General features: G+C 41.3%; 1 protein-coding gene across 4 annotated transcripts; it reads right to left on the bottom strand.

The window, feature by feature from the left end:
* Positions 1–3,067: 3,067 nt before the first annotated feature.
* Positions 3,068–25,940, bottom strand: LOC149286957 (protein lin-54 homolog). 4 transcript variants are annotated; one of them, XM_089493555.1, is made up of 13 exons: positions 25,251–25,940; positions 21,028–21,151; positions 20,268–20,413; positions 16,048–16,206; positions 15,716–15,929; positions 15,165–15,238; positions 14,869–15,066; positions 11,113–11,204; positions 10,415–10,486; positions 8,894–8,996; positions 6,853–6,990; positions 3,401–3,603; positions 3,068–3,269 (listed from the first exon to the last, which is right to left on the bottom strand). In XM_089493555.1, exons 1-13 carry the CDS (start codon positions 25,938–25,940, stop codon positions 3,068–3,070), a joined length of 2,415 nt encoding a protein of 804 aa, XP_089349681.1. The 4 variants fall into 4 exon arrangements, with proteins under 4 accessions (XP_089349681.1, XP_089349684.1, XP_089349682.1 ...); XM_089493558.1 differs by lacking the exon at positions 16,048–16,206 and having other exon boundaries at positions 25,920–25,940; XM_089493556.1 differs by lacking the exon at positions 16,048–16,206.
* Positions 25,941–27,731: the final 1,791 nt, after the last annotated feature.

Consider the following 27,731-nt stretch of genomic DNA (forward strand, 5'->3'; position numbering starts at 1 on the left):
GGGGTTTCACATTTTTCACTCATCGTACTAAAAGGCTCTGACCGTCACATCATCCGACTTGCTGCGGATGCGCCCACTGTGCTGGACAGATTAGGACTCCCCAATATCCCTATTCCTGCCTAGGAGTATTTGCACCCTGGAACGCAATAGTCCTCTAGACCATAGCGTAAACGACGTCCTAAAGTCTCCACATCTGCCACTTGAGCCTCACTTTGCTGAAGCTGTTAAAATTGCTTCATATAACACCCTTCATTTTGGGTTGGGGTGTTTTGTTTTATTTCCCCTTATTTTATTTGTGGTGGCTTTTTGCATCATTTTTTAAACTTCACATGGTGGATTTGCTATGTTAGAAACGGGGGAACTTCCCTAATTAACACCAGTTTCCTTATGAGTGCTCAACCCAGCACTGCTTGAGTTAATGGCAACAGACTCTCGCTGTCATCATGGCTGGGAAGACACATACTGTTGAATGCAGAGAACTGCTTCTTTTTCAGGCTGCTTGGCCACTCATGAATAGTGTCTGGTTTTTCTTCTCAGAGGATTTTTTGAACTTTCCACTGATACTGACGATTTTTGGTTTGCTTTTTTGTTCCTGTATCTCCGCTACCACTACTGAAAGATCTTACCTTGTGTTCTGTGCAAGTCCTACTTCTACTTTCACTCATGGCGCTAGATGTGTTAATGGTGACACCCCTTCAATTCTGCTGTGGTTAGGATATCATAGTATGCAAGCTGCATGGGACTGTTTCTCTGACAAATTGCTTCACAAAAGTCTGCTTGCACCTGTTCACTGCGATGAAAACATGCTGAAAAAAGGTGGAAGCGTTTAGGAACAGCAGCAGCCATGAAAGGGAAGACCACGTAAAGCCACAGAGTACTGAGTGCTGAAGCACATGGTGGGTAAAAGTCGCCAACGCTCTGCTGATTCCATATCTGAAGAGTTCCAAACTTCCACTGCTATAAATATCAGTACAAAAACTGGCGGGAGCTTCATGGAAGGAAGTACAATGCCAAGTGGCAGATTGTATTTATTTTAGTAACCACTAATCATGTTGGTAAAAACTCAAAACTTCTATTAAGAAAACAATCCTCAAGACAGCAGGGGTTTGTTAGAGACACCCAAAAAGATTTAAGAAACTTCCCAAAACTAGATAATGTTGTGGGGCTAAATCATGGTACACACTGTAATCAAGTAACACAACAGGTCAAGACAAAATACAGAATAGTATAAATGTTTATTTTTTCTCTGTGATTTTCCTGACTTTGTACAATATAGAAACATGTTTTTAATAGTCCTAGGAAATATAAATTGTCTGTTATTCTACTTTCAGGTATACACAGATCTACAAATAAATTGCCACCCAAGAATCTCCAAACACAGTAAGCTGAATGCACACAACCATTATTCTCATTCAGCAGTTTGATGCAAATACAAAATAAACGGTTTGCAGTACATACAAAAGCGAACTTGATACTTTAAAAAAGCTAGAGTCCATCAAACTGCAAGCCCACATTTCCCAGCGCAATATATAAATACATTTTACAAAAGGTGCAAAGCTCAGACTATGTACAACACCAACTACTGTTCTACAAAACAAATGTAAAAAAACCAAACAAACATTTGAACTCTGCGTATAAAAATGTAATTAGAATTTTGGCTAATTTACATTTATACATTGTTACTAGACAAATCTAAACTGTGATTGCTATTTACACGTGATGTAACTGCACTGAGAGAACACTGCGTGTTTAATTAAAGTTAAAATGCATATTCCTGTTGTGTCTTACCCAGACAAAATGTTGACGAATAGAGTGGCGACACTGAAAGACACCACGACACACAAAAGAGTACAATTCGTTTTGTGAATCAAGTTAGAAGTGATAAATACGTTCCACAACAGTTTTCCTTTTATGAAATCGTTAATACACTGGAATATCTCATTCCTTCTGTGGTTAGGTTTTTCAGGTGTTTGATATGAACACCTCCTGGCAGATGACGAGAGTACATTTTCGACTGTGTGGCTTAAAAACATACTACAGGTTCTAACGTGTGAGAGACTAATCACAGGATGGATGTGTGCTGTAGAGAAATATCTTTTTAACTAGATATCTCTGTCAAATGACTACAAAACTGTCCACCATACCATTAACCAGTTTTTTCAACCTTATCTACAAATAACTTCTGGAAAAAAATATTAAAAGCAAATAAATAGTTACTAAAATAAAATTCCTTGCATTAATCGTCTACTCTACTAATGTGGAGGAATAATCATATAAGCTCTAATAACAGTCCAGATGGCTGCTTTAATAGGCTAGACATTAGAGGTTTCTAATGTAATATTTTATTAATTCATCTATTTAATGAACTGTAAAATGTATGATTTGGCAAAGCAACAGATCTGCTTTAAAATAGAGGTGAGGAACCTCTACTTAAAAATGGATTCCTTCTATCACAAACCAATTTTTTTTTATCCATAATTTATTTCATACATTAAACTATACATCCACAAATTTTCTATCGCTAAATTAGTATTCTCTTTATCAACGTCTACAATAATAATAAAAAAATATATATATATGCTGTCACCTTTACTTTGGGAGACTAGCACAATGCTCAGGGCAAACCCCTTTTCCCCAGCTACAAGAGGAAATTTGCTGTGTATCTGACTAAACAAAGAAAAACAAAAAAAAAATAAAAATAGAAAACCAAAGGACACAAGCATACAAACACACAATTCATGACCGAAGAAGAAAAGTGACAATTACACAAACAGTGATAGAAAATAAAAAACAATGCACCATTACGGTGTTGTCAACTGTACACTATTCAGAAGAGGGATAACGAGTGGGTTTAAAATATTTTTCCCCATAAAATTTTATTCTGCCTCAATGTACAATGTAGACAGTCACTTTAAAACCAGCACCATTTTGGAATTCTGTAAGACCCCTTGGATGAAGAATAAAGGGCAGTGTCATCTCTGGCAGTGATCTCCTGTGTATTTTTTCACTTCCCCAGCCACTCCGCCACCACATTAGGTAAAAATTGTTCTCTTCTTATATGTCACAGTTAGCAACTCATTGGACAAGGGTCACTTTTTGCTTTTCCAGCAGAATTAATCACCCTCATTAGACAACGTCCAAACTCCTCCAGGATCATCCTCTCAGTGGCTGCCTTGGATTTGGACTGCTTCTCTGCTTGCTCGGCTTGAGCCAGCAGGCACACACAAGTGGCTTCTGCAACTTCTTTTGTGATGAATGTGAAAGGAAGCCTAAAATCAACACAACATAAACTATTAAGGAGAGTCATGTAGTATCAGGTATTAGTAAATTAGGCTACATGGTTTCAATGTAAATCCTCACAGGTTGATCATTTAGTAAGTACAGTATACAGAACACTCACTTTCCACCTCCACTGCCAAGGGACGGGGCTGGCCTTGTAAGCAAGTCTGATATCTGTGAAGAAAGCTTAGTCTTGGCTGCAGTTTGTTGCTGGACTCTTACTTCTGCTGCATCTGCTAGGTGCATTAAAGTTTTCCGTTCAGGGCTCTCTTCAAAGTTTTTACAGCCTATACATTTGCATATTGATGAACACATGATCTTTGCCTGCAGGTAAGACAAAATAAAGAAAGCAACTGATTGAAATGGTTAAGGTTACATGGACCTAACCCAAGTCATCAAATACTAAAAATCTATCCACTATGACTATCTCTGAAGAAAAATAAATTGAGGTTGTAGCATACTCTTCATGAAGAGGGTAGCAAACTTATGTGGGTCAGCCTTCAAGCCAAAGTGGTGGCAGTTAATACACTGAGGAAATTAAAATCTGCTTGGAAAAGGCATAAGGGTATTTTAAATTTAAGACCAAGGCCCAAGAATTTTTTTTTTTACAGCAGAAAAAAGGGAAATATCCTTACATGGGAATGCATTTTCTTTGCTTATCATCCATCCAGTAGCACTTCAGGAGATATAGCACCTACTCTTTCCAAGTAGGGCAGAAACACTAAAATACCACAGACCTCCCCTTACCCTCAAATCCCAACAAAAGTCTGAAGAACTCTAAACCCAAATATATAATCTCAGAGAACAAAGTTGGCAATCGGTAGCTTCCGGTGAAGGTCTAGAAACTCTTCCAGAATGCAGCCTTATATACCGTATTGGCTCGGATATAGGCCGCCCCCGTGTATAGGCCGCACTCTAAAAGTTTGGTGCTTTTTTAAAGAAATTTTTTTTTTAATAGACATGCTGCCACTCTGTCTCCCCCCCCCCGAGATATGCTGCCACTCTCCCCCACCCGAGATATGCTGCCACTCTGTCCCCCCCCGAGATATGCTGCCACTGTCCTCCTCCTCCTCCTCCCCCCGAGATATGCTGCCACTATCCTCCTCCTCCCCCCGATTTACCAGAGCAGACTCCCGGGTGTCTTGCGGGGCCGGCGGGGGACATCTACGCAATACGCGTATACAACTTCCGGTGCCGGGACTCAGCGGATGTGCCGGCACCGGAAGTTGTATACGCGTATTGCCGGTGAACGTCTGCACGATGCGCTTAGACAATCTCCCGTGCCAGCACTCCCCCCGTGGGAAGTGCTGGCAGGGGAGGCTGTCTGAGCATATCAGAGAGTAGGATACGGGTCCCCTGCACCGCTGGGGGCGTCGGGCGCTAGACCCCGAATATAGGCCGCACCCCCACTTTAAAGACTTAAAGTGGGAGAAAAGTGCGGCCTATATTCGAGCCAATACGGTATTACATGTACTGGAACGATCAGGACCAGCTCATACATAAACTTCTCTTATAGCGGTAACAATCCAACCGATGATAACCTTGAAATTTGCAGGTTGTAGATTAGAGGATCGTCTTCAAGAACTCTCTAAAATATATGGACAGAGATCCCCTCATATCCAAGAAATGAAGACGTTCTTTATTCCTTTTAAAAGGCCGAGGACAGAAGGTGGATACATTTCTTGATTTAAATGAAGTTAAGAAACCACCTTGGGTCTAAAGTCTGGAGGTAAACACAAGGAAACAGTCTTCACGAAACCTCAGGAATTGCTGAAAAAAGCTTGGTGTTCACCAACCTGGCAAGCAGAAGTAATGGCAACCAAGAATACTGTCCCTGAAGTGAATATAGGGAGAGAGATATCTCGAAGAGGTTAAATTGGAGACAATATTCAGGTCCCAGACAGGAAATCTCATCAACTTCCAAGGACAATTCTGCAGATGGCTAGAAGGAAACAGGCACAAGGATGATTGTGTCTTATGGTCGAAATCCGAATCTTCAAAGATAGAAGGGAAGAGTCCCTTAGTAAATGCCTCATGGAGAAAGTATTAGTACCCCTTGCTCGACACAAGGTAAATAAAGATTTTACAAATTTTACTGTGGTGGTTATCTTCATTCCACATCCAGGCTGCTAACTTCAGGTAGCTTTAATTGGGATGTAGGATTGAACCTTAGTGGAACCTTCTGTCGGTGTATTTTACAACAAATTGGTGTACATACTTAGAGTAGACTTTTTCCCCAGGTATGAGACAAGGTGTCTAGGGCCACCATACCTCCTGCTGGAAGTGGGAAAGAGAGACGAGGAACCTTCTTGTTGAAGCTGGAAACCCTAAAGCCTATACAGGGAAGACTGAACCGTTTCGTTATCAAAAGAAATACTTCTGAATTCAAGATCCATTCTCGTTGTTTGTTTCTGTGCAGAAGAAAATTAAGCTCGATGTTAGGATTTCCAGATCTCGGCTCTGAGTGCTTCCTTGGTATATTAGGCCAACACTGAGCATAAACATTTCTCTGGAAGATGGATTCCTCCTAATAGCTGAGTGACTTCCAAACATCCAGAAGTTCTAGGTATAATAGTATCCACTTTTCTTGAAAAGCTTTCCACACAATTTTGTAGTGTGCCTGTGGAAATTTGTGAGGTCAGTCACTGATGGTGGATGAGAAGGCCTGGCTCACAATAAGTGTTCCAATACATCCCAAAGGGGTTAAGGCTGGCGTGGAGGAACTTGAGTGGCCTGCACAAACCCTTCAAACCATGTCCTTATGAACGTTTCCTTGTGCATAGGGGCACAGTTATGCTTGAACGGGAACGGGCCTTCCCCAAACGGGTGCTATAAAGTTGGGAGCATACAAATATCTAAAATGTCTTTGTATGTTGTAGCATTAACATTATCCTTCACTGAAACTAAGGACTCTAGGGGGTCCAAACCCTGATAAACAGCTCAACCCAAACCAATTTAAAATCTACCAAACTTACAGTAGGTAGGCACTATGCATTCCAGTAGTGTTTTTTTTTTTTTTTTTTTTTTATGGCAACCGCCAAACTCAGATTCGCCCATAATTTCCAGATAGCGAAAGCCTGCACTAGGACCCCTGAATGGAAAAGCCCCCAAAGTTTTCCAGCCACCCAACCAAAGGTGAAACAGCATGAAGGAGATGCAGGCCCTCCACTGAGATGGTGAGAGGACGCCTGGGTATTTAAAGTGTTGTTTCTGCCCTTCCTAGGAAAAGGAGGAGCTATATCTCCCAATGTGCTACCAGGGATAGCAAGGCAAAATAGGTAGACAGGATGTGTACAATGGTTCTTACCTGGTGTCAAATTTAATGTTTTTGAGCAGTGAGTTTCATTAAGATGCAATAACTACTCATGACAATGGCACAACTTGTAAAAGAAAGTCAACAATGTTCAACCTTTATAATGCATAGAAAAAGTAAGACAACATCTCTGTTACCAGTGTTTCTATTAAGGTTTAATGTAAGCATGAGCTTCCTTTAAATAAAAATAATAGGAAAGATCATGCAATCATATTTTATGAGCAAGCTCACAGACTCATCCATGACATAGTCCCGCTTACCTCATAGCATTCACAATAATTTTTAAGACACCCCGATCTTTTGCAGTTGCAACCTTTACTGTGTCGCCTGTCTGATTCACCTTCTTTGCCTTTTCCAATTTTCGGTTTAAACGCTTCTGGGTTTCTATCTAGGCATGCCTACAAAGATATTAGAAAGGAAAAAAAAACAAAGTAAAAAATCATAAAATGCTAGAACACATACAAATTGCAGCTGCCTCAAGACTATATTATGCAAAAACTAGGACTACTTAATTATTTAATTAACAAAATGCAAAATAAGTGAGCAGCAGAAAAATCTAAATCAAATCAATATTTGATGTGACCACCCTTTGCCATCAAAACAGCATCAATTCTTCTAGGTACACTTGCCCAAAGTCACAGATTTTGTAGGCATATTGTTCGGTGTATGATTAAACCATTATACCAAATAGGCACTAATGATCAGGAATTTAATCTGTAGTTTGAAACACAATCATTACCTGAAACAGAAACAGCTGTGTAGGAGGAATAAAATCAGCTGAGGAACAGCCAAACTCACTAAAAAGGTACAGTTGCTTACAGGACTGAGCACAACAAAAATCCATAATAAACAAAATAATATAAAATATATAATAAAAGGTATACCGCATCAGCAAGGTCTCTCCCAGGCAACCTTGATGTTCAGCCCAAAACGTTGGAGACTGTAGATGCAGTGGTCGGCTAAGGGAACTTGCTTACTTTCCTTTGCAATCGGAAGATGTTTAGCAGTGTTATCAGTAAGACCCTGGTACATCTATCTACTGTCCAGAGAGATCTTATCAGAAGTGGTCTTCATGGATAACTTGCAGCCAAAAAGCCAACCTCTGAAGTGGAAACAAGGCCAAGGGCCTCAACTATTCATAAAAAAACAGGAAATAAGGTACAGAAAAATGGTGCTCTGGACTGATGAGTCAACGTATGACATATTTTTCTGTAGAAGAAGGCAGTTTTGTTCAGTGGCTGGAGAGTGGTACAAAAATGTGTGTTTGCAGGCAACAGTGAAGCATGGTGGAGGTTCCTTGCAAGTCTGATGCTGTATTTCTGGTCTCAATGCTGAGAAGTAAAGACAGATACTTCTCCTCAGCGTAAAGCATCCTGGAATTGATGATATGCACCCCCTCAACATCATTGAGAGTCAGTCTGGGATTACATTAATATAGAGAAGCAACTGAGGATGCCAAAATCCACAGAACTGTGGTTAGTTCTTCAAGATGCTTGGTACAATCTACCTGCTGAGTTCCTTAAACTGTGTGCAAATGTACCTAGAATGGATGCTGTTTTGAAGGCAAAGAGTGGTCCACATTAAATATTGATTTGATTTAGAGTATATTTCTCTTGTGTTCACTCAAATTGCATTCTGTTAAATTATAACAAAAATACCCAAACAAATTTGGAAAGCATTCTTACTTTACAACATTTTTTTCACACCTGCTTCAAACTTTTAACCACTACCATATGCAGTATTTACGGTTATTTCAGTGCTCCCTGCAGCGGTCTAGAGCGGTCACAGTGTGCCCTGGGGTGGGTGTTGCTAAATGCCCCAATATCAGTGACACCGTTTAAGCTTAGGAGGAAATCATTGATCGCCTCCTGTCTTTTACGCAGGCAACAAACCCCAATATTTAATAAGGTGGATGTTGACGCCCAGTAGAACGATCAGACGGCCTCTGCTGCGGATTTCGGTGTCGCTGAATGCCTCAGCATCAAGGAATTACATCAATATCGTTTGAGAAACCTATCGTAGACCCATTTACGCCCGTCAAAACTCATCACGTGCCAGACACATCCAATTTTTGCCAAGAGGTTAAGTAAATATATACATACACTAATACATAGGTGTAAGCACCAATAGCAGAACGCATAAAAAATGTACACTAATACATAGGTGTAAGCACCAATAGCAGAATGCATAAATAAAAGTGTATTTGTATCTGTAGTGGACCTGTCACCCGCATATTTGTAGGTGAGAGGTCTACTTTAAAGGAAGAAAACATGACTTCTTTAAACCTTGAACTTATCTCACTTTAATTGCTTTCTGCCTCTCGTTCTCATGCTCAAGGTTGTTGTAACAGTTTGTACAATTGCAGTTGTTACAGAACTCTCCATTTGCAAAGCAGTCACAGTACCTGAAATTATGGAGAAAAAATTAATAAAAATGAACTTATATATTGTTTTGCTATTAACACAACATTGAGAAAATTTGTAATTAGCGGCGTGTTAGGCATGTTATTTCGATTTGATTTAAATTGCCCTAACTGAAAAGTTTTGATGTGATTAAAAGTAATTAGTTTTGACAAGTATATGCAGAAAATTTGTTGTTGCTTTATCTATGCTATGAAACATTTGCACACTTTTTACATTCAAATATATATATATATATATATATATATATAAGTTTTAAGTCAACCAATTTAATATAGAAAATCAACAAAAGGCTTGGGGACAGAGTTTAGATCAGGGGAGGGGAAGCTTTTTTCTGCCAAGGGCAATTTGGATATTTATAACATTATTCGTGGGCCATACAAAATTATCAACTTAAAAATTAGCCCCACCAGACAGCCCTGCCTTTAGTATTGATTTTTGTGATGCCTCCAGCCAGCCCCCTTGTGAATTAATGCCCCATTGTCCCCAGCCAGCTGCACATTGTATATTTTTCCCACTAACTAGTCCCCATTTACTACTGATTTATGTAAGGCCCCACATTGTGTATTTATGCCACCCAGCCAGCCCCCCCCCCTTAGTGTCATGTGAGCCCTGGCACCCTGATTGCATCCACAGGACCTGCCTAGCACCCAGACCGGAAGCATAGGACTGGCCATCTTTGCCCCCAAACAGCCTCCCTGTGGCATCTTTGCCCCCAAACAGCCTCCGTATGCCATGCTTCCTCCCCACTTACACATCCATGCTATCACACATATATTAATTCACAAATGTTAATTCAGTCACTAACAGATATTCATTCACACATACTCATTCACAAATATTCCCTCAGATACTCATTCATTCACACACTCATTAATACACCCATTACCTGTATTGCAGATCTCTCTGTAGTGAAGGGGCACGCTGCTTCCCTCTGTGTTGCTCGGAATCTGTGCGAACAACTTCTTTTACTGCCCAGGGTTAGCAAGAACGCAGCAGGGTCATGTGACATAACGCAATGTGACGTGATTCTGCTGGGTTCCAGCACCCCTTTGGCAGTACAAGAGACATTGCTCGCACAGGTGAGCATCAGGCCCCCGCGGAATTGATCGCAAATTCTGTCCCTTTTGCCCCGCGACCAGACCAAATGATTTTGCAGGCCAGATGTTCCCCACCCTTGGTTTAGATAATCAGTACGGGCACCTGAACTTACACAACTAGTTATCTTCCCTCATAACATGGATGATATATGCAGTCTAGAAAATAGAGAGTCACTTTAAAGCAGAACAGTAAGTAGTGGTCCAAAAACAACCTGTTAGATAGTGCCATATGTACATGTCTATGCCTACTAATGGTAAGTGCACGGAAATTGATTGCAATGAGGCAAATAAAAGCTACTTACAGTTTCAAACATAACGACTTTGTACAGTTACATGGTTTTCTTGGCCGACTTGTTGATTCTGAAGAAATCATTCTATAAATATATTGTAAAAAAAAATGAATGTAAAAACATAAAAAAAAGTTTTTGCATAGACATGTAATCAAATTAATTGAAACTATTTTGATGCTTACAAAATTATGTCAAAAATCAATCAAGATCCTATCTCCCTAATGATAAAATAAATAAAATCTTACCTTTTATAATATCCTTTCAAAACAGATGGTACTGCTAGGGAGATATTAGCCTAAACAGATACAAAAAAAGCTACACGTGCAGCTTCCTCATTGGGACTACAAAATGATGTGATCAATGCATATCTACAATCATTACCACCAAAATTCTGTGTGTAATAAGATACTGTTATGTATGCTGTGATTTGTAAGAATATTTCTTCTTTGGCTGGACTCTGACCAAACTAGTCTACTAGGAACGCTAACCGTTTTAAGGCTACCCAACTGAATTCTAATTCTATGAACATAGATCAAAGCAATAGCAATTGAATAGCAGCAAATCTGAACCCGCTCTGGGCATCTTACCTAACAAGTGACTAAGATAAGTTACTCAACCCCTAGATGTTAAGCTTGAGAAACAAACCACAACTTCTGTTTGATAAAACTGAACATCCTGTCTCCAAACTCATTATTATTGTCTACACTCACCCATTCATTGGCACCCTGGGCTGGTTCTGTGAACTGGTTGTTCCAGGTAACCCTGCATTGCTTGCAATGGACACATAGGAGGACTGCTGCAGCTACAAGGTGAATCATAGAATTTCACATTAGCAATACTGTGCAGGAGATGCCTTGGATTAGTCATGCCCCATTTGCCAAAACTAAATATAAACAGTGGCTGCTGTTTTGTCATTACCCTATTCTGTAAAGCAATGAAACAAAAAAGAAAAAAATACAGTGAAAAGGGTTAATGGCAAAATCAGCACGCTGGCTCACTCGCTGCTCTCCCCACAGGGCCCAGATCAACTACACCTTAACGCCAAACATTATAGAAAAACCTAATTTAGTTAAAAATTAGCCCCACGTGATAACGGGGGGGGGGGGCTAACGGGGATAGCCGTGATAACTCCGGCTATCCCCGGAAGCTATGAGTTCAAATTTAGAGCACAAAGACAGAACTGATTAAAGTTATATTTAATTTGACAAAAAAAGTTCGTGCTTTACAAAAATAATGGTAAAAGCTGTAGAAAAATACATACAAAACAGTATAAAATAAACAGGGCTAAAACACAGAAAACTTACACAAGGGTAAAATAATATGTGGGAACTTCTTGATATTCTAAATTTTAATCCCAGGTTTCCATTATCATTGAACTCATTACTTTTTCTCTGGGAGGCCACCCTTTGGTGTCACGTGGTGAGGGGAGTGTGTAGCCCAGGCACTTTACGACCTGGGTCGCAAAATCTGGCAGGAACTCCTGCCCGATATTTTAATACCTAAAATTTTGCTGTTATGGTGCCGTGTATGTTTTTACAAGTGTACAGGTACCAAATACCATCTGTCATGATTAACTCATAATGTAATGGATGCATGGAAGGGTAACCCAGCAGAGGTGGTTAGTTTCTTTGTTTAAGCATTCAATGAGTTAATCTGAGGTTGATTTAAATGTGTTTCTTTGTGCATGCCCTCTGTATCTGTTCTGGCTAGAGGTGTCATCTTCCCAAAGGACCCCTGTGGTGATTCATGGCCTAACAGATAAGGAACCTGAGTTATAGGAATTCCATTCCTATCTTAAGTGGAGGGGTTTCCATCACCTTTACCCCACCATAACTTATTGGCACATCAAAGATGGGAACCAATTCTTGGGGATGGTGTCATATAATCGTTCATGTGGTCAGAGGGGCGTTTCTTGAAACAGAATCTGATTTAGGAACAATGTAACGACCTCAAAGCAGAACTCCACGATATTCTGTGATCAGAACAACATCATAAGAAACCATCTGGACTTAAGGAGTTCCCACCGGCCTACTTATTGGAGAAACTCGTGAGTGAGGGTCCTGTGTTTAAGTCCCTTTTGTTTTTAAGAACTGTTTGCTGTTTTACTTTTATTTTGAATGTCTTGTTTTTGTAATTCTGGCACTGTGTAATCTTTGTCTTTTTGTTATTAAAATATTCAAAATCCAAGTCTGTCTTTGGGCTCTAGTATTGATATCCACGAACCCTAAGAGAGAATAACACGTTACCATATTGTTATTAAGTTCTACAGGATATATATATATTTTGGTTGCCCAGGGTGGGTTGATATATATATAGAGAGATAAAGGTTCTAATTCGGATTTCTCACGAATCCAGTATCAAAATCGTGAGTGGTGGCAGACTACCTGGGGGGATACAGGCAGGATTTGGGGGTTAATTTGGTATAGCTTATGTTAGTAATTTGGTATAGCTTAAATTAGTAAATCCAGAGGCCTGGTGCTATTAACCCCTTCAGGCCCACGCCCCCCACACAGTCACGGCTTGGCAAGTAGTCCTGACCGTGACACCATCTACCTACCTGATAGCTATGTGACCTATTGTTATTTCTCAGGCCCTCTTTAATTCCCTCCTGCCATGTTTAATGTCATTCTGAAGGGCAAGAATGTTTTCCTCTTCATGCAGAAGCATTTTGAATGACAGCTGGTCACAAGCCCTCTAAAATAAATCAGTCACTGTAGTTTTAACTTGTTAAAGGAAGTCTCATGAAAAAATATTTTTTCTTCTTAATGCTGTGTATATAGTAATATATGTTAGTATTAAAAAGATACCGTTTTATCCCCCCCCAAGCCTTTGTCTGCAGACCTGGAGGCTACCACTGTTGTCAGTTATGTCATATTTTGGGTGACCTTCCTGCTGAATCTTAATGGCAATGTTGATAAAGTTCCTCCATAGACTTTGATTAAGATAAAAGTTCAACACACAAATGGCTAGTAAGTGCAAGATATAGAATGATAAAATAAAAAAACAAACAAAAAACTGTGCATATACACACACACACAAATTATTTATACACACCGATCAGCTATAACATTATGACCACCTGCCTAATATTGTGTATTGTTTTGCCACCAAAACAGCCCAGCCCTGAACCGTCAAGGCACAGACTCCAGTAGACCCCTGAAGCTGTGCTGTGGTATCTGGCACCATCTTGCAGCAGATCCTTTAAATCCTGTGTTGCGAGGTGGAGCCTCCATGGATCGAACTTGTTTGTCCTGCATAGATGAACCCAATCCAGTCGAGCAACACCTCGTTGTGTTCCTCAAACCATTCCTGAACCATTCTTGCTTTGTGGCAGGTTGTATTATCCTGCTGAAAGAGGCCAATGCTATCAGTGAATATCGTGTCCATGAAAGGGTGTGCATGGTCTGCAACAATGCTTAGATAGGTGGTACGAGTCAAATTAACATCCACATGAAGGACCCAAGGTTTCCAAGCAGAACATTTCCCAAACCATCTAACCGCCTCCGTCGGCTTGCCTTCTCCCCATAGTGCATACTGGTGCCATGTGTTCTCCGGGTAAGCAACGAACACACACCCGGCCATCCACATGATGTAAAAGAAATGCAATTCATCAGACTAGGCCACCTTCTTCCACTGCTTTGTGGTCCAGTTCTTAAGCTCATGTGCGCTTTCATCAGTGGACAGGGGTCAGCATGGGCACCCTGACTGGTCTGCTGCTACACAGGCACATACGCATCAAACAATGATGCACTGTGTGTTCTGACACCTACCAGAACCTGCATTAACCTTTCAGCAATTTGAGCTACAGTAGCTTGTCTGTTGGATTTAACCACACAGACCAGCCTGCACCCCCACGCACATGCATCAGTGAGCCTTGGCCGTCCATGACCCTATCGCCGGTTCACTGCTTTTCCTTCCTTGGACCACTTTTAATAGGTATTCACCCCACAAATCACAATTTGGCTCTTGTTAAAGTCACTCAGATCCATATGCTTGCCCATTTTTCCTGCTTCTAACACATCAACTTTGAGGATGAAATGTTTACTTGCTGCCTAATATATGCAACCCACTGACATGTTCCACGATAACAAGATTATCAGTGGTATTCACTTCACCTGTCAGTGGTCATAATGTTCTGAATGATCGGGGTGTGTGTGTGCGTGTAATATATATCGCAAATATATACATGCACATTTTTTTTTGTTCAACGTTTTTTTATATTATATTAGTAATGAAATGCCTGGGGCACTCCTTTGAGAATGTCTATTTGTGTCAAAATAAAACATTCACGCATACATAGCACGTATGTGGTTGATAATTTGGATGGTAATATTTAACAGAATAAGTTAGAAGCAACATGTAATTCAGAATAAATGGATCATTTTCGTGTTACTAATAGATATAATGCTTGTGCCCCAAGGATTTTTACACTTACAGTGTGCCTTCCAAAACTTAACTCTGCTCACCTGAGTGACATAATGACCAGGGAGGACAGCATAACCCACATTTCCTGTTCCCGGAGCAGGGGCCAACACAGTACCTGGAGGAAGGTTGGTGAGGTTGGGCTGAATTTGTGCCAGTGGGGTAGCTGGCATAAGTAGCCGCTGCTGTGGTTGACTGGTTGTAACAATCTGTGACGTTGAATTCAATGGCTTGGGAGCCACCTGAGTGAATACAAACACTAGGAAGGTAAATATTTGCACGTATATATGTAGTGAGTAAAAACAGAAAAAGTGGGAAAGTGGGTGTGATTGAGACTCACTTGTTTCACAGTCTGTGCTGAGACTAGAGGAACAGACATCCGTATATTGGTAGCGTTAACAACCACTGGCTTGGCTGCATAAAAAAAACAAAAAAAAAAACAATATGGGAAGAACTTTTAAAAGGGGGGTTTGAAACATACTATGCTATGCAAAACATAAATGTAGCAGAAAAGGAGAAAGCGGTGACAAAGCATATGCTGAAAAATGTATTAAAATGTTTTCATGCAATGTTTGAAAAGTGGTCTTGTTAGCAAACAATCAATGGAAAAATCCAATCAACCGCAACATAGAATGTGATGACAGACAACACCTATTCAGCTCATGTAATCTTCCGATTTATCCTGATGTAGAGACTTAAACCAGCGAGTAGTCTTGTTTTAGATTGAGAACAGCTTTATGCCTACCCCATGCATGTTTAAATTTCCTCCCTGTATTAGCCTCTACCACTTCTGATGGGAGTCTGTTCCGTTTATCAATCAGTCTCTCTATGATGATATGACCACAGTTCAAACTTTGCACTTCTTTATATAACTCTCAAAAGGAAACATACCTTGATGAAGAGGTTGCGTGCTGGTGCTGGGATTCTGACTGGAGGGGGTGGTAGTGTTGGCTGTAGAGGCAGTAACAAGCCGGACATAATGAAACTTGCTTCCAGGCACCTGGATCTGTTGAACATTTGGGGCAGCTGCAAGAGGGATGATGGTTTTAAATTGTGGGGTACTGACCCCTCCCACAGATATTGTTTGAACTCCTGGTTTTACACCCTGAAGAGAGGGGAAAAAAGTTTCCTTATTATGCAGTACATCAGCAACAAAACCATCTATCACCTATAAAGCGGTCAAGACCGTGCAAAAGTAAAATCTGAAAATGATTATACAAAACCTTTGCAGTTGTGCTATTAGCAATGACTTTGGCAGGAGAAGAGGGAGTTGTCTGTTGTACGGTCAGTAGCTGCTGTCCGAGAGCCACACTAATGGGAACCCCAACGGCAGCCTTCTGGGGGGAGTTTTGGGGCTGAGGGGCAACAGACACCACCGTCACCTGAGGAAAAAGAGATGTGTTAGCAAGGGTGGCCATATTATTTAAACATGAGAAAGGAGACAAATTTTATTTAACCCCTTAAGGACAATAGGGGTTATTACTCGTAGTATATTGCGGGACAATGGCTCTTAACATTTTTCAGTGGTACTGTTTAGCTGTGATTTTCTTCTCTCTCATTTCATGCTCCCACACATATTATATATTGTTTTTTTCAGGACAAACAGGGCTTTCTTTAGATAATTTTATCATATCATCTAATTTACTATTAAAAAAATTATAAAATATGGGTATTTTTTGTTAAAAAATTACTTTTTCTCACTTTTTAAACAAAAAACTTTTACTCATCTGCAAAAACGAATGAAAAAACTGCTAAATAGATTCTACTATTTGTCCTGAGTTTAGAAATACCCAACCTTTTTATGTTTTTTTGCTTTTTTCTGCATGTTATGGGGCAATAAGTACAGGTAGTGTTTTGCCATTTCAAAACCTTTTTTTCCAAATCTGTTAATTCTGCCCCCCATGTGCCATTTCGGGTATCTTTGAAGCCGGCCAATGCAATTTACCCCATCAAGACACCCCAAGGTATTTGAAATGCTGGTATTTTAACCCTTTCCATGCACTAATTTTACCACCAGCCTTTGTGAAACTTTATGGTAGTACATTTTTTTTGTATTTTTTTCACACATGTTGTACTTCAGGTATAAAATTATCGCTCCTGGTATATGTCCGTGTCAAACAACACCCCGATATGTGTTCAGTAACATCTCCTGAGCGCAGTGATACCCCACATGCATGGGTTTGTTGGGTTATTTGGGAGGTAAAAGGCCGCCTTTGTGAGGTGTGTATTTTTATGGCATTTAGACATCTGATCCTACTGCCCCCATGTTCCATATTTGGGACATCTTTGAACCCGGCCAATTCAATTTACCCCATCCACTCATGCATTTTTTAATACGAGACACCCTATGGGCATTTGTAATGCGAATATTTTAACTCTTTCCATGCTGGAATTTTTTTTAAAGAAAGAATTTTAGGACTTGTTTATAAAAATATTTTTTTTTTGGTGACAGTGGGGATTTTTACATATTACCATATTTTTTTTTTATTTTTTTTTTTTTACATTTTTGAACAATCATTTTTTTTTGTTTTTACTCATTAGTGAGCTGGGCTCCATTGACCTTGCATGGTTGGATGCAGTACCTGCATTCAACCTGCAGGAGAAGCTCGAGAGTTCTCAAGAGGGTCTGGATAGACCCTCTGAACTAATTTTCTATTGTTAATGCCATCCTGTGGATGACACTTGTGGTTGCTCCACGGAGCAATCACAAGGCAATCGGGGTAGGGGGGTACTGTTACTGACATGCCTCGATATCGAGGCATGTCAGCAACACAGTTTATGCTTAGGAAGCGATTCCGATCGCTTCCTAAGCCGTTTTAGCCGGGCGCCGCCGCGATCTTTGATGATCGGTGCAGCGGCGGCCATTTTTCTTCCAGGGAGGGCTTTCCTCCCCGGATCCAGGGTCAGCCTCACTTGTGAGGCTTCCGTGGATGCTGCAACGCCGCGATCGTGGCGATGCAGCTATTTAACGGCATTGTCGTTATCTCGTTGCACGGCAACCCCGTACATGTACGTGGATTGTCGTTAAGGGGTTAAAATAAAAAAAATGTTGCACAATATTTGTATACACAGATCAGCCATAACATTATGATCACCTGTCTAATATTGTGTAGGTCCCCATTTTGCCACCAAAATAGCCCTGCCCCATCGAGGCATGGACTCCACTAGACTTCTGAAGGTGTGCTGTGTGCAAGACATTACCAGCGGATCCTTTTTGTCCTGTAAGGGATGCACCCTGGTGTCGCGTGTTCTCCAGTTAAGCGACGCACCCACACCTTGCCATCTACGTGATGTTAAAGAAAACCTGATTTATCAGACTAGGCCACCTTCTTCCATTGCTCCATGATCCAGTTTTTATGCTACCATGCCCATTGTAGGCGCTTTCAGCAGTGGACAGGTCTGCCCCACATACAACAAACTATGATACACTGTGTGTTCTGACACCTTTCTATCAGAATACATGCATAAATTTTTTTTTTGGATTTGACCACACCGGCCAGCCTTCCTTACCCACATTCATCAATGAGCCTTAGCTGCCCATGACCCTGTCGCCGGTTCACTGCTTTTCCTTTCTTGGACCACTTTTGATAGGTATTCACCACTGCAGACTGTGGACAGCCCATAAGAGCTGCAGTTTTGGAGATGCTCTGACCCAGTTGTCTAGACATCACAATTTGGCCCTTGTAAGTCGCTCAATTCCTTATACTTGCCCATCAACTTTGAGGACGAAATGTTCATTTGCTGCCTAATATATTCCACCTACTGGCAGTGTTATTGACTTCACCAGTCAATGGTCAATGTTATAGCTGATGGGTGTACCTCATGGAGGTCTGTGCTAAGCCAGCACAACCTGTTACTATTCCTTGAGCCTGGGAAGAGTGCGTACCTGCTACAGGTTTGCACTTTGCATGTATGACAAACTTGTCTGTATGTATGACAAATCATGTCTGAACTAGCTGTCAATGTTAATACACAAAGTTGATAACACTTCAACTCACTACTTTGTTGCAAGTTCTATTTGGTTAAGCAGATAACATCAAATAATTTAACAATGTTTGCATTTAGCCCTTAATCTCTCTCCCCATATCTGTTACAAATTATTGGATTACAAGGTGTACAAACCATGATATGCACTTTAATGCATATGATCCTAGGGTGAATTCTGTATAGTCAATCCATATGCATCTGCCTCTTTCCCCGTCCCCAGCTCCTTAGCTTGAAGGAGATGTGTTCAGCCAAAACGCAAAGTGCTCTCCTTAAATTTCAATAAGAGTTTTCACTTGCCACTGATTGGCTGCTTCAAGCAAAAATAGGCTGCTGCTTCTCTCGCCAAAGGATGAAACAAGAATATTAAAGTACTTTGTGAGTACTTTATTATGCATTCTTTAATCCTTCAAATATGTGTGGTGACTAGAAACCACTTCCTGGCACCAAGGGTTTTGCTGGGCTGCCATCATGAATGTGACACCTTATGCTTACCTGTGGGTGCATGGTGTAGCGGGTTCCGTGAGGGTCCCAGCCAGGTCATGTACTGCACAGCACTCGCCTCACCTCGCCCCAGCAGGAAAGCATAGGATGCCGTATTCACGATGTAAGAAGGCAGCAGTGGCGTGGCTGGTCTCTACGATGTGGGAGGGGGAGGAGGGGGTAGTGTATGTGAGCGTGTGTATACAATAGTGTCAGAGTCAGTGGTTGTATGTATACACTGTAGTGTCAGCTTGTGTGTGGTGGTGTTTTTGTTACAGTATGGCATCAACATGTGTATATCAGAATATAGTGTTAGCGTTTGCGTATTAGTCTATGGTGGTAGCATGTGCGTACATGAACGTAGAACATTGGCGTGGTGTATGGTGTTTGTGAGCATAAGATGTTAGCGTTTGCCAGTTACTGTATGGTGTAAGAGTGTGTAAATATATGTTTGGCTTGACAAACCCCGGTTGCCAGGAAAATAAAATTATGATTGGGGGAAGTAGAAAAAAAGGTTACTTCTTGATCCAAACCAAATCTGTCGACTCCTGACTATATACTTGCCTTTAGAAGCTGTAGCTCCTGACCTCCTGTGTGTTCTGAAGTTATGCGGTACTTGAAGCAGCAAATCGGTGGCAAGAAAGCCCTCCCACTAAAATCAACGGGTTCAACAAAGCTCATCTCCAGCACGGCAATCGGCTGGGTGGTTGGGAAACGAGCAAAGGTTTATATCCACAGAATCCTTCCAATCACTAGCAACCAGAGCAACAGAACTGTCATGTGCATAAGATAGCTGCAGAGTCCCTTTAAACGTAAGTAATTCATTTTTGCAGGTTGAAGAATGCATTTTAAAGTTCTTTATTATAAATCCTTCATTAGTAGCACCACATGGGACACAGAATATCTCTTTAAAGTCACACTGATCACAAGCTACTTGTAAAGATACAAGTTTAAAAGAAAAAAATCAAGAACTCACCTTGCTGGGAGGTGATTTCAATGGTGATATAGCAATTTTATTTGAAGTTTGTGCTGTGTTCCCTAAAGAAGTTCCAACGACTACACTTTCAGAAATTGTGATTGCTTTGTTTGGCGTTCCAGGATTGGTGTGAGAAACCACCTTGCCTATATAAAAGGAGAAAGATGTGCGCATTTTTACACAGGTTTAAGTATTATCTATATTGCCCTGAATGTAAGCCTCGAACTTAACATAAAAATGCGCTGTAGATAATTAGACCCGAAAGCCAAAATTGGCCTATGATCAAGGGTGACCTATATGGTATGAGGTACATTGTCCACCACAATTTTTTGTGAATTCAACAAGAATTCAGGAGTAATAATGATAATTATGGAAAATTAAAGTATTTGCAGGATTTGATATTGTCTCATCATCATCGACAGTCTGGAGAGTCAGGGGCCTTCACCAGTGCCAGGTTGTCAAGCAGCCAAAAAGCACAAAGTGGAGGCTTGGTCTTTTTATTACATGTCCAGGTCAGGGCAGTAACAATGTGTATATCTAGAGATCCCTACTGGCAACTCACATTTATATCCCATAGAATGCACAACTACTGTGAGCTGGGTAGCAGAGAACAGCTGCTCCACCCAACCAGTCTACGGGCTGTGGAAGTCAAGAGAAGTACAGGACTATGTTATTAACTGAAGGATTACACTTTCCAATGTTTTGCCTCTAGAACACCAAAACATTTATTTATTAACATATATATTTATTTTATAGACACCTGAAAAAGCAGATGACACTTGGGTAGTCTGTCCTGTGGCGAGAGGTTTGCTAGTTAACGGCTTTGCGATGATCAGTTTAGTAATGACAGCTCCAGAAGATGAGGCAGGACCTTTCTTGGCTATCTGTAAGAGCAGAAAGTGAATGTAGGTATACCATATACTGCCTATAGAAACTACTAAATATTACAAGCTCCCAATATTGCTCTGAGAATAAAGGCCCAGAGGCATGCATTAATCTTCCAGTTTCTAAATGCTCAGATACAAACAAAAGGAAAGTTCTCTAAAGTGGAACCGTTCAATATGTTAATATCCAGTTAGACTCAAATGAAGTCAAGAGAAGTGGCTAGACAAATATGCGTGAAAGAGATTAAGGAGAAAAATACAGAAATGAGGGTTTGAGAAACTGAGGATAATTTTTTTTCGCCTTTGTATTTAGCTTCAGAAAGACGACTTCTTAACCCAGTGTTTGGAATATGCAAATAACTCAAAGATGCATTAACAGAATAGCTAAATTATTAAAATCTGTAACACACACAGCATCATCTGGACATAATTAACCTGGTTACTATGTGTTGAAGCTAACTACTCTCCAGCAACATACTAAACCAGGGGTGTCCAAGTTTTTTCTGCAGTGGGCCACTTCATCAGAATTGTATACGTGCGCGGGCCGCACTCATTTTTCACTGTGACAAAAAATATGGCCTTTAATAAAATATGCAGATTAAAATAAAGTAAAATGACACAAAACCTTTACTCTTCCTCTCACTGATTTCTGGGCCTTGAAAGTTTTGCGACTACAAATTCAGGATTCCCTAGATTTATTCTAGGGATGAACTAAAATGAAAATTCTGGACCAAAACATTCAGGGTTCACTTAGCCAAAACCGAAAATGACCCCCACCTTTAAAAATACTAATAAAAACTCACATGTTTAATAAAAGTAGGTAACACGCAATTGGACAAAATTAGCAATATGACTTGGCATGATAGGAGTGTGATTGCTGTTAGCCTAGGCAACCAGTAAATGCTGGTACCTAGGCATGATGGGACTGTGCTCGCTGTGATTGCTGTTAGCAATCACACTCCTATCATGCCAAGTCAGTCAATACATGCTGGTACAGGATGGCTGTAAGTGATGTGCAGACCCCATACTGCTGGCAGCATCAATACACAAGGGGGGCAGCTAGCCAGGTTTCAGCATGTACTGGCTGACTTGGCATGATAGGAGTGTGATTGCTAACAGCAATCACAGTCCCATCATGCCTAGGTTCCAGCACTTACACATCCATCCAGTAAATGCTGGAACCTAGGCATTATGGGACTTTGATTGCTGTTAGCAATCACACTCCTATCATGTCAAGTCAGCCAGTGCATGCTGGTACAGGGTGGCTGTAAGTGCAGACCCCATACTGCTGGCATTATCACTACACAAGGGGGGCAGCTGGCCAGGTTTCAGCATGTACTGGCTGACTTGGCATGATAGGAGTGTGATTGCTAACAGCAATCAAAGTCCCATCATGCCTAGGTTCCAGCACTTACACATCCATGCTAACACACACACACACACACACACACACTTATTCATATAATCATTAATTCACAGATTCATTCCCTCAATCACACACACTCATTCAAACACCCTCCCCACCCCCTTACCTGTACTGCAGCTCCCTCGATGCCGCTCACAGACTTCAGCAGGGGGCGCGGCCTCCCTCTGCCTTCTCTGCTAAAGCACAGAGGAAGTAGGAAGTCACGTGAACTCCGCTTCCTCTGTGCTGTCCAGAAGACCCTCCCACAAGTAAGTAGCAGGGCTTGAGGTGCGGCTCGTGTAAGATCGGTTGCCCTGGCTGCCGATCTTACGCGGGCCGCACCTCGAGGTCTCGCGGGCCGCATTTGGCCCGCGGGCCGCATGTTGGACGCCCCTGTACTAAACAATACATCACTAAAGGGACAAATGTACATGCTGCCTTTTCTTTCCCCTTAAGCCTTTCAATTGTGCACTATGGTTCTGTCTCAAGTATTTAATTGGTAGAAAATTAACAAAAATATTGCAAACTAAGGAGAGATGATGCCGTTTCCTGGCAAAAGCTGCAAGTGTGGACCACGTGGGAGCAGGCAGCAGAAGAGCTATCCTGAGCCAACAAATGTAGAGGTAGAAAAAGTGTGTAAGTATGCATGTGTGAGTATGTTAGTATGTGTATTAGTAATTGGCAAAAAAGCTGTCTCAATCCCCGAGTTAAATAAATATCCCTGCATGCTGGCAGTTAGCTTTCGATCATGCAGGAACAATTGTGTGCTACCAGTTTATTGGAAATTAACTTTGTGACATACCCGTCAAAGCCTATTCAATAAAAACACCATTGTCTACAGGTACTTAGGATTTGTCATTAAAAGGACAGGAGAAAACAAAAAAGAACAGAGCTACAGACTACAGCTTCACAGCTGTCAGGAAGAATGACGATGAATGCCATTGAACCCAAAGAAGCACGTGAACCACAGGGTCATATTTGTGGGAATGTGTATTTTATGCAGAGATGTGTTTCTTTAGTATAATTATGTCATATAAGCCCCATCTTATGTGCGTCTTGTATTCAAGGTCGACTATAAGACTAAAATCCAGATCCCCCGCAGTGCTGCAGGGGACCTGGATCCTCCTCTCTGGCAGCCGGTGGATGTCTGCACGATGCGCACCGACAACGTCTGCTGCTGGAGGCACTTCCGCCGGGGCTTCAATGACGGAGCGCCGGCATGATGTGACTTTCGGGTGCTCAGTCATAGAAGCCCCGGGTAGCAGCGGAGGTGGTTTACGCGCATCGCGTAGACGCCCACCAGCTGCCCCCACCTGACAAAAAAAGAGGTCTGGAGCACTGTGGGACAAGTCTAGGGGGGGGCAAATAGGGGGGAATAAGGCATATCTGGGGAGCAGATGTAGATGTGCCGCCATGTTGAAAAAGCAACAGCAAACAAAGCTGGGCCAACAAAGCATCCCATGTAGGAATAACTAAATACCATCCAGAAGGTATTGTATCATCTTGTACTTCATATCCATGGAAAGAAACTAGCTGACCATTATTTCTAGCATTAACTTTACATTATATATTACATACATACCCACACTACATGACCAAAATGTATGTGGACGCTACTCCTAATTATTGACCGTGTTTCAGCCACACACATTGCATTCAGGCACTGTCAAAGACATTTTAGATAATTGTATGCTTTCCTGAGCAAGCATGACTGTGCGCAGGGGTGTGGAAATTTTTAACACATCTACTTGTCCAAGGGACTAAAATGGTAGCCCAATCTACTTGCCCCTCATGACAATCTATTTATCCGAATACAAAAAAAAATTACGTTATCACACTCCACTATACTGCAGATGCCAATCTCTGCAGCCGAGCGAGACTGCTCTTAGGTAGATGATGCCACCCTCTGAAAAGAATCTGAAAATACTCTAACAGCTGAAGATATCGGAATCTTCAAGTGAGGCATAAGCCGCCCACACCTGATCTTGTGCCTCCTGATGAAGCATGAGTAGAGATGGGAAGGAGGGGGGGGGGCGCATTAGGGTAAAAAGCCATTTTTGTTTGTTTTTTCCAGAAAATTGAAACAAAATTAAGTGTGGATTACCTCCTCATACGTTCAATATGACAAATAAGCATTCAAAAGGAAAAAGATTTGCAGCCTCTATAGTCCTAATACCACACCAAAATCTATGCATACGCGGTATTTTCGTAATCTGGGGATGTGAGTGAACAAGCTGTGGCGTATTTGTGAAAAAGCACACAAGATTAATATTACATCAAATTCTTGCAGACATTTGTGGCAAAATGGTTGCATGCCATGCATCCAAATGCTCTTAGGAAAACACACTGGAAATGTAACACTATGTTATGTTATAGTTAGAAAAATAGTATCAAAAGAAAGCCCTGGGGGGAGGAGAGAGAGAAAAAAGGTATAGTAATTTGTGCAGGTGCATTAAACATCAACAAGAAGAATCGCAATTGAACAAAGATATAGTAAAATGGCAAAAGGCTCTAGACACAGTGGTTTAGCCAACTACCCTCTCATTATTAGAAACCATTAAGAGAACATTTACAAACTTGTTCAGGGGTTAGAAACAAGTAAATCTATCGACAGATACCTAGCCTCTCCAAAACTCACGGACATTTATGGAAGTTACACCTGAAACCAATAAGAAAGAAAGGAATAAGCATTACCTGCATAGTCTGGATTTGCTGGGTCTGCATCACAGTGGACTTGGCAGACTGCCCAATAAGCTGAGCAGGGGTTAATGAAGAAACACCAAGAACAGGCTTCACGTCTGTCCTACTTCCTCCAATGGTGACCAATTTTATTTGTTGTGGTGTGCCTTTAGAATCCAAATGCTGTATATGAGCAGCAGTCTTCTGTGTATTGGAGAGCTGGCTCTGTGGAAGTGTGAGGACAAAGGGCTGGTTGGGTTTGCCAAGAGTTGTCACAATTAGTTTTTGACCTTCCTGTTTCATGACACGGCTGCCAGGCGGAAACTCGGACACCTGAGGAATTTTATTCAGGATGACCTGTCCAGATACTGGTGTACTTAATTTGTGCAAGCCACTCTGGTAAACAGTTTTAATAGCAGCTGTCGAAGGTCCCGAGTCTGGTTTGGAAGAAACACTTACTACTGCCAAGTGACTTGCATGGTTTCCAGTTGATATAAGTCCTTCTTTGGCCAATGATGATGTCACACACTCTCCACTGCTGTTAACTTCCACAATTTCATCCATGTCGGTTTCCATTGGGACATCCTGCATCATGGGAGAGGTGACAGTGATGGCTTCAATGCTATCATCATCTGCCATAGATACTTCTGTTTCCATGATTTCATCAGGAAGGACATTGTTGACTTCTGCAGACACCACATCCATTCTACGACTTTGATGGAGAAACTAGATGCTACAGAAAAAAAACAGAGGATTTGCCAATCAATATCAACTGACTGCTTGTAGATTAAATACCAACGTCCAGGTGATGTACAACTACAAGTCTAACAATACTTAACTAGCTCAAGAGAACATTCCTTTATTTATTTTAAGGATGCTGATGAGCTAACTGTTGGCAAGTACTGATTTCAGACAGCTATACAGAAAGCATCGTATTTTTTTGCATTGCAAGAAGCACCTATGTTTGATCTGCTTGCAAAAAATAAGTTTATTTTGCTTAAGAAACCAATGGAGAAGGGTGATTAAAAGTCCACCCAATGTATTACCTTAGACCTTAATTAATATAGTTGAGGCCATACAGTAACAAACACCTTGAGAAACAATTACCATGTTATATTAAAAGAATAAAAAGCAGCACCCGTATATTTTTCTTTAGTGGGACGGTCACGGACTGTAAGCTGTCTCTACTTAAAAAGTCCAACTTTGCTACAAAGCATGAGTCTGCCCCAACTTGTTACTAATGAACTAATGCAGGGGCGTCCCAACATGCGGCCCGCGGGACCTCGAGGTGCGGCCCGCGTGAGATCGGCAGCCAGGATCACAAGAGCCCTGCTGCTTACTTGTGGGAGGGTCTATTCTCTGCTCCAGTCCTGCCTCCTCTGTGGGGAGAACGAGGGAGGCCGCGCCCCCTGCTGAAGTCTGTGATCGGCATTGAGAGAGCTGTAGTGCAGGTAAGGGGGTGGGGGGAGGGTGTTTGAATGAGTATGCCTGATTGAGGGAATGAATCTGTGAATGAATGAATTTGTGTGTGTGATAGCATGGATGTGTAAGTGCTGGAACCTAGGCATGATGGGACTGTGATTGCTGTTAACAATCCCACTCCTATCATGCCAAGTCAGCCAGTACATGCTGAAACCTAGCTAGCTGCCCCCTTGTGTATTGATGCTGCCAGCAGTATGGGGTCTGCACTTGCAGCCACCCTGTACCAGCATGTACTGGCTGACTTGGGATGATAGGAGTGTGATTGCTAACAGCAATCTGCTAACAGCAATCACAGTCCCATCATGCCTAGGTTCCAGCATTTACTGGTTGCCTGGGTATAAAAACAGTGTGTTTGCTGTTAGCAATCACACTCCTATCATGCCAAGTCAGCCAGTACATGCTGAAACCTGGCTAGCTGCCTCCCTTGTGTATTGATGCTGCCAGCAGTATATGGGCTGCACTTGCAGCCACCCTGTACCAGCATGTACTGGCTGATTTGGGATGATAGGAGTGTGATTGCTAACAGCAATCTGCTAACAGCAATCACAGTCCCATCATGCCTAGGTTCCAGCATTTACTGGTTGCCTGGGTATAAAAACAGTGTGTTTGCAGTTAGCAATCACACTCCTATCATGCCAAGTCATATTGTTGATTTTTTTTGTCCAATTGTGGTGTGTTACTTTTAATAAAAGTGTGGTTACACACTAAAATTGGACAAAAAATACAATGCCCAGCCAACCAGTACATGCTGGAATCTGGGTATGCCTGAGATTGCTGTTAACAATCATAATATATAATTTTTTGTACAATTTTGGTGTGTAACTTACTCTTATTAAAAGTGTGTGGGGGGTCATTTTCAGTTTCGGCTAAGTGAACCCTGAATTTTCGGTTTTGCTCCAGATTTTCATTTTACTGCATCGCTAAAATAAATAGAACTATTTTATTTTTACTTATCCAGAATCCTGAATTTGTAGTCACAAAACTTTCTAGGCCCAGAAATCAGTGAGAGGAAAA

Source organism: Sceloporus occidentalis, unplaced genomic scaffold (assembly GCF_023333645.1).
Source record: "Sceloporus occidentalis isolate IW3139 unplaced genomic scaffold, rSceOcc1.0.p SCAF_65, whole genome shotgun sequence".
In the NCBI taxonomy this organism is placed as follows: Eukaryota; Metazoa; Chordata; class Lepidosauria; order Squamata; family Phrynosomatidae; genus Sceloporus; species Sceloporus occidentalis.

Bases quoted from the DNA above. Each gene is read 5' to 3' on its own strand.
- LOC149286957 (XM_089493555.1), bottom strand. From the start codon at position 25,940: ATGGATGTGGTGTCTGCAGAAGTCAACAATGTCCTTCCTGATGAAATC. The intron at 21,152-25,250 runs GTAATGCTTATT...CTGCTCTTACAG, and splicing joins AGCAAATCCAGACTATGCAG to ATAGCCAAGAAAGGTCCTGC. The intron at 15,239-15,715 runs GTATGTTTCCTT...TTTTTTATGCAG, and splicing joins CACGCAACCTCTTCATCAAG to CCAAGCCAGTGGTTGTTAAC.